This window comes from Sorex fumeus, unplaced genomic scaffold, assembly GCF_029834395.1.
Source record: "Sorex fumeus unplaced genomic scaffold, SorFum_2.1 ptg000003l, whole genome shotgun sequence".
In the NCBI taxonomy this organism is placed as follows: Eukaryota; Metazoa; Chordata; class Mammalia; order Eulipotyphla; family Soricidae; genus Sorex; species Sorex fumeus.
Genome location: NW_026606060.1, coordinates 41,462,753 through 41,475,312, shown reverse-complemented (window position 1 = coordinate 41,475,312; position 12,560 = coordinate 41,462,753). Strand labels below are relative to the sequence as shown.

Here is a 12,560-nt window from a genome sequence, read left to right as displayed (position 1 = left end):
CCTACTTTCAGTACCCAGTTCTAGTCTAGAGTGATCACTTCCAAAGACTGTCATAGTAATCCCTTCTCTGTCCTATGCACTCCCCATGACCACCCCAACATTGTGACAACCTACCTACCATGGAACAGTCCTCAAGGAATCTGTCTCTATTGCCTTTGGGTATTTCTCTCTCTCTCTCACCTGTAAATGAGTGTGATCATTATGTCTGTCCCTCTCCCTCTCATGCACTAAGCATGATACTCTCCATGTCTATCCAGGTATAAGAGGTATAAGCAATGAGACAGGCACAGTTTAGGGATATAGTGATCCAGTGACAACTTGTCATTTTAAAAGGGGGAGGAAGAGGGGCTGGAGTGATAGTACAGCAGGCAGGGTGCTTGCCTTGCACATGCCTTGCACGTGTCTTTGATCCCCATATGGTTCCCTGAGCATACTAGGGATGATTCCTGAGTGCAGAGGCAGTAGTAACCCTGAGTACTACCAGGTGTGACTCAAAACCCAAAATAAAAGTTGGGTTGGGGAGTTTGGAGGAAGAGAATTTAGAACACTCCAGAGAGAGGGAAAATACCTAAAAAACTAGGGGTTATTGGGGATTGAGGGGTTGAGGCCACTTAATACTGGGTTGATCTATGGTTAAAGAAACTTTGATATATCTACACAATGGAATACTATGAAGCTGTTAGGAAGTATGAAATCATGAAATTTTCATATAAGTGAATGGACATGGAGAGTATCATGTTAAGTGAAATGAGTCAGAAAGAGAGGGACAAACAGAATGACTGCACTCATTTGTGGAATATAAAGGTAAAGGTAAAGGCCCTCCCGTTGATTGTCGATTTGCTCGAGCGGGCCCAGTAACGTCTCCATTGGAGACTTTGTTGTTACTGTGTTTGGCATATCGAATATTCTCGGTAGCTTGCCGGGCTCTCCAAGAGGGGCGGAGGAATCAAACTCGGGTCGGCCATGTTGGCCGCTTGTAAGGCGAACGCCCTACCCACTGTGCTATCGCTCCAGCCCCTTGTGGAATATAAAAATAACATAATAAGAGACTAACACCTAAGGATAGTGGAGATAAGGGCCACAACTTGGAGGCTGGTCTCACATGCTGGGGGTAAAGATAGCTGGGATAGAGAAGGGACCACTGAGTAAATGATTGGTTGAAGGGCTCGCTTGGGATAGGAGATGCATGCTGAAATTAGGCTATGGACCAAACATGATGGCTGCTTGGTACCTGTATTGCAAATCATAATACATGTGTGTGTGTGTGTGTGTGTGTGTGTGTGAGTGAGAGAGAGAGAGAGAGAGAGAGAGAGAGAGTAGGAGGGAATGTGCCTGCCACAGAGGCAGGGGTGGGAAGGGATGGGGGTGGGGAAAGGGATACTAGGAACATTGGTGGTGGAGAATGGGCTAAGAAGCAGGACCACTGCAAGCATGTGTGTGAGGAGCAGGACCACTGCGAGGATGTGTGTGAGGAGCGTGACCCTCGGCCAGTACTGTGGCAAGTGTGCAAACAGAATAAATGAACAAGGGAATGCAATATTTTAAAGGGGGCGTGTCTAGAATATCTTTGATCCCAGAATATAGGAAAGAGAAAGACAGAGAAGGAAAGAAATTGCTGGGAGAAGGAAGAAGATGAAAAAGGGAAATAATGGTGTAATGTTGGGGAGTGGACTGCTATATAGCCAAAGCACAGACTCAACAACACTGAAGACACTAGATCCAAACTTTAAACCTTATAGTGTGCCTGTCAAGGAGACAGACTGGGGTGGAGGGAAAATGGGAACACTGTTGAGGGAATTTAACACTGGTGGTGGGATTGGTGCTAGAATACTGTATGCCTAAAACTCAACTATCAATACTTTAGAAATCACAGTTCTTTTTAAAAAAAAAAATCCCACCCCCCATCCATTCACTATGAGAACAAAGACAAGAGAATGAGGTAAAGAAAATAAAGTTGCGTTTCCCAGTTGTGTTCACTTTTCCTGGAGACACAGTCCAGCCCCTCCTCCTCAGCCTCCCTTGAGCCTTTGCCTCTTGCTCTCACTCAGCGGGCTGTGTGCAGAAGACAGAGCTTCCTGCGTTTCAAGCCGCTTCTTTTCCCTCAACATATGGGTCCTGCGTCTGTCTTACCTCTCCTGGATACTTCTTCTTCCCTCTTACAAGCGCCCCCCCCAAATCACCCCAGCTTCCAAGCTCCTGCATCAGCCCCACTGCCCCAATTCCTACTCTTGGCACAGTCTACAGACCACCCCACCCCAGCTAATTTCTTAATTTTCCTGAACACAGAGCTCTATGCCCTCTATCATCATTCCCATTAACGTGTGGGGAGACTGCAACTTTCATGCGGCGTGGGGTCTACCTGACACTTGGACCTCTCAGTGTAGCGATTCGTTTCTGCTCACCAGTAACACCATCATACCATAGAGCTTGTCATTCCTACTAACCCCGTCTCCTCTGTGGCCTCAGTTTTTATTTTTCCCCTTTAAAATCTAACTTTTTGTTTACACTGTATAACATTGGTTTACCTGTGTATTTTAGGAGTACAATATCCCCACATCATACCCATCATAATCCGTTATCCCTGAAAATTCCAATATCCTTCCATCATCATCATCAATTTGCTCAAGCGGGCCCAGTAACGTCTCCATTGGAGACTTTGTTGTTACTGTGTTTGGCATATCGAATACAGCACAGGGAGCTTGCCAGGCTCTGCCGTGCGGGCGAGATACTCTCGGTAGCTTGCCAGGCTCTCTGAGAGGGGCGGAGGAATAGAACTCGGGTTGGCCATGTTGGCTGCATGCAAGGCAAATGAGAGGTAGGGCGACCCGAGTTCAATTCCTCCGCCCCTCTCGGAGAGCCCGGCAAGCTACTGAGAGTATCTTGCCTGCACGGCAGAGCCTGGCAAGCTCCCCGTGATGTATTCGATATGCCAAACACAGTAACAACAAAGTCTCCAATGGAGACGTTACTGGGCCCGCTCGAGCAAATCAATGATCAACGGGAGGGCCTTTACTTTACTTCCATCATAATGCACTTGACCCTTTCAGCTCACTTCCCCCTTGCTCTGGGTAATCACAGATCAGATTTAAGCTCTCCACAGCCCCCCCCCCCCCCCACTGCCCCTGTGGCTCTGAAATCCAACCATGCCCTCCAAGAGAAAGCCCCTGCCACCTTCTCACACCCCAAAGTCCCCTCACATCCCCACTTCCTTACTGGGCACTCAATTTCATGTAGAGACACATGCATTAATCCGTATCCCTAGTGACGCTGTGATGTAGCTTTTGAACTGATCCTGAGCTCCCCCAAGCTGTCTCTTCCCTCTGGACAAATTTCCTGGCAAAGTCTCAACTCTGGCTAACACCCCATCTCCACCCCCATCTACTCCACCATTCCAACCAACAGAGCTGGCCGTTTGAAAGCAAACAAAACAAATAAAGAACATGCATATTGCTCTCATTTCAAAAGCAAGACCACCAGCCTTCTCCTTCACACCTTCTCCCTCTTCTCCCTTCAAACCTCCAGGGGCTTCCTCCCCCACCTCCCTCTCTTAAGATGTAAGTCACTGAAAATGACTTAAATCCCACAGAAAAAGTGCAGCACATGTGTCCCCCAGCTGCCTGCTGTGGGGTCCATGTCCTAGGCTTAACTCACCCACAGCTCCTCAGAAGTGCCGCCCCACTGGGGCAGTAGGTCACATTTTTCTTTTGTCTGCTGAAAGCAACACCCCACAACTCTCCTCTCTCCTGCTCTCCAGTTTCTCCCTGGCTACTGGAACTTTCCCAGCAGCCTGGAAGTGCTCTGCTGTTTCAGGTGTATGTTGTTTATTTATTCTTTTTGGTGTCCCAAGCAGGCTCGGAAGGCCCCAGGGTTTCTCACAGCGATTCTCAATCAACTGGGCTTGTGGTTCAACACCAGAGCCTGACACTGGGGTCTTCTCAGGTCCTGTCATGCTGGGTATTCCCCAGGCCATCCAGACAGTGCTCAGGGGGACCATATGGTACCGGGGACCAAAGAAGAATCAAGTAAATGCAAAGCAGATGCTATAACCCCGTCCTATCTCTCTGATCTACTTCATGTATCTTTCATACAACAAAATTTTCTGGACTCCACTTTTTCCCTCCACTGTCTTCTTGTTGCTTTTTTGTCTTTCCCCTTCCATTCCTTCCCTCTGTATTTGTTGTGGTCATTTTTGCAGTGGCCCAGGGCAGCTCACACTAGAAACAGTGCTCCCACAGTTTCAGTGGCTGTGCTAATTCGGGGGGTTGTAGCGCGTGTTCAATTGCAGGACTTGTACATACTTGGTTGTATGTGGCACCAATGGCATCAAGATACAGTTCCAGGGACCAAACTCTGGTGCCCCAGACTCATGCTTGCTGACTTTTCCTCTTCAACTCTCCCCATTTTTTCCCACCCCTCCTTGCACCTCCTTAGCACTCTCAATTCCCCAGCTCCCACTCTCCTCAGTCACATTCATTCCACCCCTCTTCTGGGCTGAGGGCTTGTGCACACATCACTCGCCAGCTCTACCAGCCTTTCCCCAGACCAGCCTCTCCCAGGAGCCCAGACCCAGGGCAGATAGATAGTAGCCCTTGGATCCCAGCGACCCTGCAGTCACTGGCCTCTGCACCATCACCTCCTCCACTCTCACTGGATCAGCTCCTGCATAGAGCCCCAGCAACCCAGCCCAGGGACCCGCAGAAACAGAGCAGATCTCAGAGATTAGTGTGTGTGTGTGTGTGTGTGTGTGTGTGTGTGTGTATTGGGGGGAACGAGGAGGGGGGAAGTAAGGAAACTGCCTGGTGGGTGGGCAACGATAAAATGCCATTCATGAGCAGTTAATTTCCTAAACTCTCGTCTTGGGCCAGTGACAAGAAGAAACCGTTTCCTACCCAATTACAATTATTCATGAGCCTTTTCCTTTTGTCTGCCAGTGATTCTGACGGAAACAGCCCCGCGAGGAAGCACAGCAAAGGCGAGGGCAATTAGACACCGTGCGCAGGCTCCGCTTTTGACTTCCCCCGTGAACTCTTAATTAATTCCATCCTCATATTTTTAGTTTGTTTCCTCTGAAAACCCTACTGCGTACACAGTATTCACCCTCTCCTTCCACGTCCCTTCACATCCCCCACCCACCGGGTGCTCCCCAAACCTCTTGCATGTCTGGGGGCTTTGAACCCTCTTCCCCATGGTCAAACTGCCCCCTGGCTCAGCCCTCCACCTCTCCGCACCTGCTCCACTCCTGCTCATCCCTTTCCACCTTTCAAGGCGGAAAGCAGAGAGCTGACAGACACTGCCTTGCCTTTCCTCCCCTGCCCGCCTAGCAGCGTCTTGCTTCTAGAGAGCCGAGTATTGGGTTGTCATGGCAACAGCAAATCCAACCTAGCCGGTCCCAGCAACCAGGATGCTAGGAACTGTTATGGCAAGAGAGCTGCTACCAGTTAGTTGCCCCTAAGCCTGACTGGGTTGTAAGCATCGTCAATTCAAAACCAGACCTAGGCAGATGCTGCCCGGAGACAGAGATGGAACATGGGGTCCCTCTGCCACACAGGGTATTAGGAGACAATATCATCAGTAATGCGCCTTCCGCGGGCCAGACGTGACACGAGAAGGATTGGTTTGAAAATCTTCACCCCTCCCCATTCTTTTTCATTGCCCCAAAGGGAGAATCTTGCTTTCCTCTCGGATGTTGCAGAACTCAGTAAAGCCAGAGCAAAAAATACTATACGAGCAAAATGGCCATCCCCTACCAAGGTTTCACTGAGCCACCTCCTCCCATCCCACTCCCCAGCACCCCCGAGTCAGGGGATGGGGGAACCCTCAGGGGTACAGGTGAAATGAACACCCGACATGCCTGGGAACATCTCCAGGAATTCGTTAGCATCTCACTGTCATGTCTTAGTCGGCAGAGATCCCCAGATTACTGGAGGGGGAAGGGGGCAACAAGTGTTCTGCTACCTCTGACACTTGCTTGAGACATGTGGTAAGAAAGGAAGGGGTAATACCTCTGCTTCGCATGGCACCAGCCGCAGTGAGGGTCCCCAGCTGCGAGGCACTGGACACAGGACTTGTGTCTCTTGCAAGTGGCGACTGTAATTCTCCTCACCTGAGAAGGAAGATGACAGTTGTCAGGGAAGTGGCAGTGACAGCTGTGTTTGATAACAGAGGGCCAGAGAGCGCCTTTATTTTATTTTATTTTATTTATGTATTGATTGCTTTATGGGTCATACCTTGGGGCTGGAGGGATAGCACGGTGGGTAGGGCATTTGCCTTGCACACAGCCGACCTGGGTTCAATTCTTCCGTCCCTCTCAGAGAGTCCAGCAAGCTACTGAGAGTATCCCGCCCGCATGGCAGAGCCTGGCAAGCTCTCTGTGGCATATTCGTATGCCAAAAACAGTAACAAGTCTCACAATGGAGACATTACTGGTGCTCGCTCGAGCAAATCAATGAACAATAGGAGGACAGTGCTACAGTGCTATGGGTCACATCTGAAGATGCTCAGGGGTTACTCCTGACTCATACACTCAGGAATTACTCCTGGAGGTACCCAGGGAACTATATGGGATGCTGGGAAGCGAATCCGGGTCAGCTGCATGCAAGGCAAATGCCCTACCCACAATGTTATTGCTCCAGCCTGAGAGTGCCTTTATCAAGGCAAATTCCAGACTGTCTTCAGAAGGAAGCCAGGCAGAGGCCCTCAGTCAGGATGGAGCCTTATATCCCCACCCCAGGTCCACGGAAAGCTGTGGAGATGTGGAGTAGGTCCTAAGTAGGCCACAGAATCTGTTTTTGGTTTGGGGGCTACACCTAGGTGTGCTCAGTGCTTACTCTTGGTTCTGTGCATAGGGATCTTTCCTGTGTGTATGTGTGTGTGTGTGTGTGTGTGAGAGAGAGAGAGAGAGAGAGAGAGAGAGAGAGAGAGAGAGAGAGAAAGAAAGAAAGAAAGAAAGAAAGAAAGAAAGAAAGAAAGAAAGAAAGTGTGCATTCACTGGGGCAGCGGGCGGAGTTTGGGGACCATACGTGGTAACCATATATATTCAGCCATTTATCAACCCAGGTAGGCCACATGTCAGTCAAGAGCCTTAATATCTGTACTATGTCTCTGGCCCTGGAAACTTATATTTTAAGCACCCTAGGCAGTTGGACCCACCATCTAGGTTTCTGATCTAAAAGTGTTTTCCCCAACAGTTGTATTTGAATGCAGAGATAATGTGGGGTCAGAGACACTTTGGAAATGAGCCTTGGGCAATGACAAGGGCTGTGTGAGCCTGAGATGCATGCTCTCATCCCCTGCATAGGCTGCTGCGGAGGGGTCTCCCAATCATTCCCTATTCCAAGGGCTGCCACCTCGCCCCCTCCCAGCATCACAGAGCAGATTCTTGCTGGGCAAACCCAGTCACCCAGAGAAGGTGTCCTCAGCAGGGCAGCAGGAAGCAGGGCATCCATGAGGCAGCCTCTTCCCCAAGACCCCACAGTGGGACACCTCAGGCCAGGAAGCCTAAGTAATTCCTCAAAAAGGGAAGAGTCGAGGCGGAACTGTCAAGAACTCTCACCAGCGGCCCTCTTTCCCTTCTAGGAGACTCCCTGGCAGATAACTGCCAACCCAGGGTCCTGCACTGCCATCACATGCAAGCACACCACCAGCTTGAGCCAGAATGACCCAGAGTGGGGAAATCTCACCAACCTTCTCAGTTCTGGGGGCATTCCATAGGGGGCAGGGGCAGACCACCAGCTCAGTCAGAATGACCCAGGGTAGGGAGATCTCACTGTCTTCTCAGTTCTGGAGGGTAGCACTGTAGCACTGTCCTCCCGTTGTTCATTGATTTGCTTGAGCAGGCACCAGTAACGTCTCCATTGTGAGATTTGTTACTTTTTTTTTGCGTATCAAATATGCCACAGGGAGCCTGCCAGGCTCTGCCATGTGGGCAGAATACTCTTGGTAGCTTGTCAAGCTCTCTGAGAGGGACAGAGAAATCAAGTCTGGATCAGCTGTGTGCAAGGCAAAAGCCCTACCCACTGTGCTATTGCTCCAGTCAGTTCTGGGGGGTATTTTGTGAATCCTGGCATCTCTCTCACCGTGTTTCTCATCTGCCAGAGGGTGATGGGGCAGCTGCCTACACAAGGGCTATTACAAACTTTGTCTGGCACATACTAAGTGCTTGATAATTGTTGCCCAGTGCTAGGATGTGAGAGAAGAATTCCACGGTCCAGCAAACACAGGGAACCTCAGACTGAAAGGGCCAAATAGGCCTCCTTAGCATGGGCTTCTTTGAGCCTCTGAATATGCTGAGCATCAAAATAGTCTAGGAGAGGCAGAGAAAGTAACATCTGCTCCAGGGACCTTATTTTTTTGCTAAAACTGTTTAGTGAAATGTGAGTATCTAGAACATTCTATAAGAACTAAGAACTAATATATGATGTACTTAAATATGCAAATAGCTCTGTGTGAAAAAGAGGACAATATAAATGCTCTGTTTCTCTGAGTAACCCGTTATAAAAAAAACCTCAGAGCATCTCAGGATGACTGTATTTTTGTTGGGAGAGGGGACACTGTCTTTTAAGAAGTGCTCAGGAAACCCAGCATTGGGCCAGCAGTTCCATGCAAGCAGTAATGATACAGTGCTGCTCAGGCCCTGTGGTGTTGGGAATTATACATGGTGTGGGGAATGAAGTAGGTTGCACCTTATCCCGAGTACTATCTCTCCATCCCCTCGATACATAATCCATGAATGCCACAGATTATATTAGTTTGGCTGTTACTATGGCCACAAGAGTCCAGAAGATATTCCTTATGGGTGACACTGGCTCAACACCCAGATTCTTACTATGCTTTTTGGTAGAAATCTAAGTGAAAGCGTATAAGAATTAGCAATGTTGGGCTGGAGCAATAGTGCAGTGGGTAGGACATTTGCCTTGCATGCAGCCAATAAGAGTTTAATGCCCCCCACCACCACATATAGTCCCCCAAACTCTGCTAGGAGTGATCCCTGAGCACAGAGCCAAGAGTGAGCCCTGAGCACCACCACTGGCTGTGGCCCAAAATAAGCAACAACAGCAACAAAATTAAATTTTAATGCTCAGCAGAAAAGTCTTACCAGATGTCAGGTTGTGGAAGGGTAGAGACTGGAAGTGTTACCTTCCAGAAAGCAAGAAGCTGTCATTGATTGGTGTACTTAGAGTGGTTCCCACCCTAGAATCTTGGGTTCCTGGGAAGGTCGTGATGAGGATTTATAAGCTACTTGCAATGTTTCAAAAAGCAGAATGGAAAAAAACATGTACAGATTAAGCAAGATTTTCAGCATCTTTGCTTTGTGCTGGAATTTTATCAGCTCCGTTTTGTAGCACAGTCAGTACTCTGACTGGCAGCTTTGAGATGCCCTTGATAAATATAGCCTGAGAATGGGAATTGTTACTTAATATATGCCATTTGTTGAGTAGACAAAAATCTTTTAAATCTGGGAACCCTGGGGCAGAAGCATAACAAAGAAATGTTTGGTGACGCAAACTGGTAGAGAAGATCCTGCGTGGGGATGGGGCTGGAGCAATAGCACAGCGGGTAGGGCGATTGCCTTGCATGCTGCCAACCTGGGTTCGATTCTCTGCATCTCCCATATGGTCCCCTGAGCACCGCCATGGGTAATTCCTGAGTGCAGAGCAAGAAGTAGCCCCTGTGCATTGCCAGGTATGACCCAAAAAGCAAAAAGCAAAAAGCAAAAAAAAAAAAAAAAAAGATCCTACGTGGTGAAGTGTTCGTGAAGGGAGAGACCTACATGCAATCATCTCAAAGTGGCACTTGGGTGTCACTGATTTTCCGCATGCCTAAACAGCTCACCAGGTGTGGCAACAGTGCACATGGACTGATGGCATCACACATGGACTGATGGCATCACTGTTATCCTTAGAATGATGGAGAGAAAGGGGCTGGAGCAATAGTACAGTGTTGCCTTGTGTGTGGCTGACCTGAGTTGGATTCCTAGCGTCCCATATGTCCCCCAACCACCACCAGGAGTAATTCCTGAGTGTATATCCAGGAATAACCCCTGAGAATCGCCGGGTATGACCCAAAAAGCAAAAAAAAAAAAAAGAATGATGGAGAGGAAAAGCATGGACCATGGGAGTGGGCTGAGGACATTTATTCCATCTGTCCTGTCATGACGTAAGTCTTGCTTTTTCTCACTTGGCATGTTCAACAGGCTGGGGTCAAAACCCCTGGGTCAGAATGGCTGCTTGACTTTGTTGCCAATTTGAAACTTCATCTAATGGAGCACACGCCTGAAGCTCAGGGCAGTTGAAGTCCTAGCCCTGACGAGGCTTCTTCGATCTATCTCCCTGGGCAGGGAACTTAATCTCCTCAAGTCTCAGAATTTAATATCCTCTAGTCTCAGAGTAATTTTTAGCTCATTAAATTATTAACATTTTATTAACACTGTTTACTATAGGTGTGTGTATGTGAATACACAACTCCCTGCACCTAGAGAAACTGCACTTATAAGAATAACTCCTATATAAGTCAGTAGGGACTCAATACAAATTAGTTTCCATCTAAATTAGTTCCTTCTTGGTGAGAGCACTTTCAAGAAATGAATAAAATGTAAAACAAGCAAAATCAAAACTAAAACAGCTATATTTTTAAATTTCAGCAAGGAAAACAAAAACCAGCATAGCCTGATAAACTAAAAGGAGGAGAGTGGGTGTCATACATATCCTGGTTCATGAATGTGTATGCAACTGTGGCCTGATATTAACCCCCAATTTCGAAAACCAGTCCCATTGGGTAGATTCATAAATGCATCTTACCACTCAAGGCCTGCAGAATAAATGAGTAAATTTGGTTACCTTGCTGATTATGCACCCATTTGCAAACACACCCTCCTCTAAAGAACCTGGCACTGGAAATATAGCCAATAGTAAAATTGTTTAAATAGGTAATATATCTTGCTTACTTACTGACAGTAAGGTTTTTTAATTCCTTGCCTGTGAACCACTGTGGATCCGCTGGAAGCCTGCAGCAGTGTTTAAACTTGGATGTTGAAAGTAAAAGCCCCACTAGTAGATAATGATATCAATTAATTTTTATTCGTATGTCAGAAGCAATAACTAGTATTTCTACCTACCTCTTTCCCGGCTGTTAGATAGATGTAGCTATTCTTTTTAGGATGAGGAACGAGTCTGTAGAAAACGGGTGTTTCTTCTTTAATTTCATAGATAACCTCCGGACAATTTGATGTCAAATTCTCACCAAGGATAACCTATTTTTTTCCCAAAAGAGAAACAATATCTCTATTAAATACTTTGAATATTGAGCTGGTTAAACTTGTTTTTTACCACATTCTCACTAAGTGAATTGGCTAAAGCACTGAGTTTTTGATCATTCTCTCATGACTCAGTCTTCACCAAGGTTGGTAATGATGGACAGGCACACACATCAGTTTGGCCTTTACAGACATATCACACAAAAAGCACCTCTCTTTAAAGTCAGGTATTATCCTCATACGTGGATATAGTCCATGAAATTTTTACTATATCTGCCGTTAGAAGCTATAGTGAATGACTTCCTTAATCCTATGTCAAGAGTGATCTTAAAACACAGATCTGCATGCGTTATTCTGATTCTTCTATGTGATTGATTCTACATTTCCATGCATTTTAATGTAACCAGGACAACGCAATGGAGCTAAATAAGTAAATGTGTTTACATGAAAAATACAAGCAGAGTGGGCTTGAAATTGTACACACCGAAGTTTCACTATTATCAATAAACACCTCCTGAACATCCACTGTTTGGAAAATGGCAGTAAACAGAATAAGGGGGAAATCTTGCCTTTGTAGAGCTTACTCTTGTATGAAGGGGAGTGGTTAACAGACAACCAACAAGTAACATCAAATTCATTACAGATGTAGGACATAATAGCGTGGGCTAGGGAGGTAGAGAGGGTGTGCTCAGATTCATGGAGAATGTTCCATTTATTTACAGGTGGTGACTGTACAGAATTGTTTAACTCTCAGATGAGGTACACAAGTCCTATTAAGAGGAGGCCATTATGGTTAGAGCAGACTAAGAGGATATAAGGTGATACAGAGGTTAATATGGGTTCCTGTAGATTGTGCAAAGATTTTGCATCTGACTCCAAAAAACTGAGAGCAACTGAGAGGGAGAGAGAGGGAGAAAGTTTTTGCAAGGTTTGGAACAGAAGAGTAATCAGGTGAGCGGGCAGAGTTAGCAGCATTGGTATACAACTAGTCAGGAGACCATTACCATAATCTTAGAGATTAGAATAGCTTGAACTCATAAAACTCGACAACAGCAAAACCCTTCAAATAATGGAGACAGTGGGCTGGAGAAATGGTAAAGGGGTTTGGGTATTTGCCTTGCTTGCATCTGACTTGGGTTCAGTCTCTAGCACTGAGTATGATCTCCAGAGCCCTGCCAGGGTAATCCCTGAGCACAGAGCCAGAAGTAAGTCCCAAGCGCTACCAGATATGACCCAAAAATCAAAACTGAGAGAGAGAAAGAGAGAGAGAGATGTAAAGAGATAGCTATAAAGAGAGACTGAAAGGTTG

At 47.0% G+C, this 12,560-nt stretch overlaps 1 protein-coding gene across 1 annotated transcript in view; it reads right to left on the bottom strand.

Annotated features, from left to right (window-relative positions):
• Positions 1 to 12,560, bottom strand: part of PLXNC1 (plexin C1) — a 177,587-nt gene that overhangs the window by 128,791 nt on the left and 36,236 nt on the right. Inside the window, exons 3-4 of the mRNA XM_056115891.1 lie at positions 11,114 to 11,248; positions 6,003 to 6,103 (exon numbers count right to left, since the gene is read on the bottom strand). Coding sequence (XP_055971866.1) covers positions 6,003 to 6,103; positions 11,114 to 11,248 — 236 coding nt within the window. The remainder of the gene's footprint in view (positions 1 to 6,002; positions 6,104 to 11,113; positions 11,249 to 12,560) is intronic.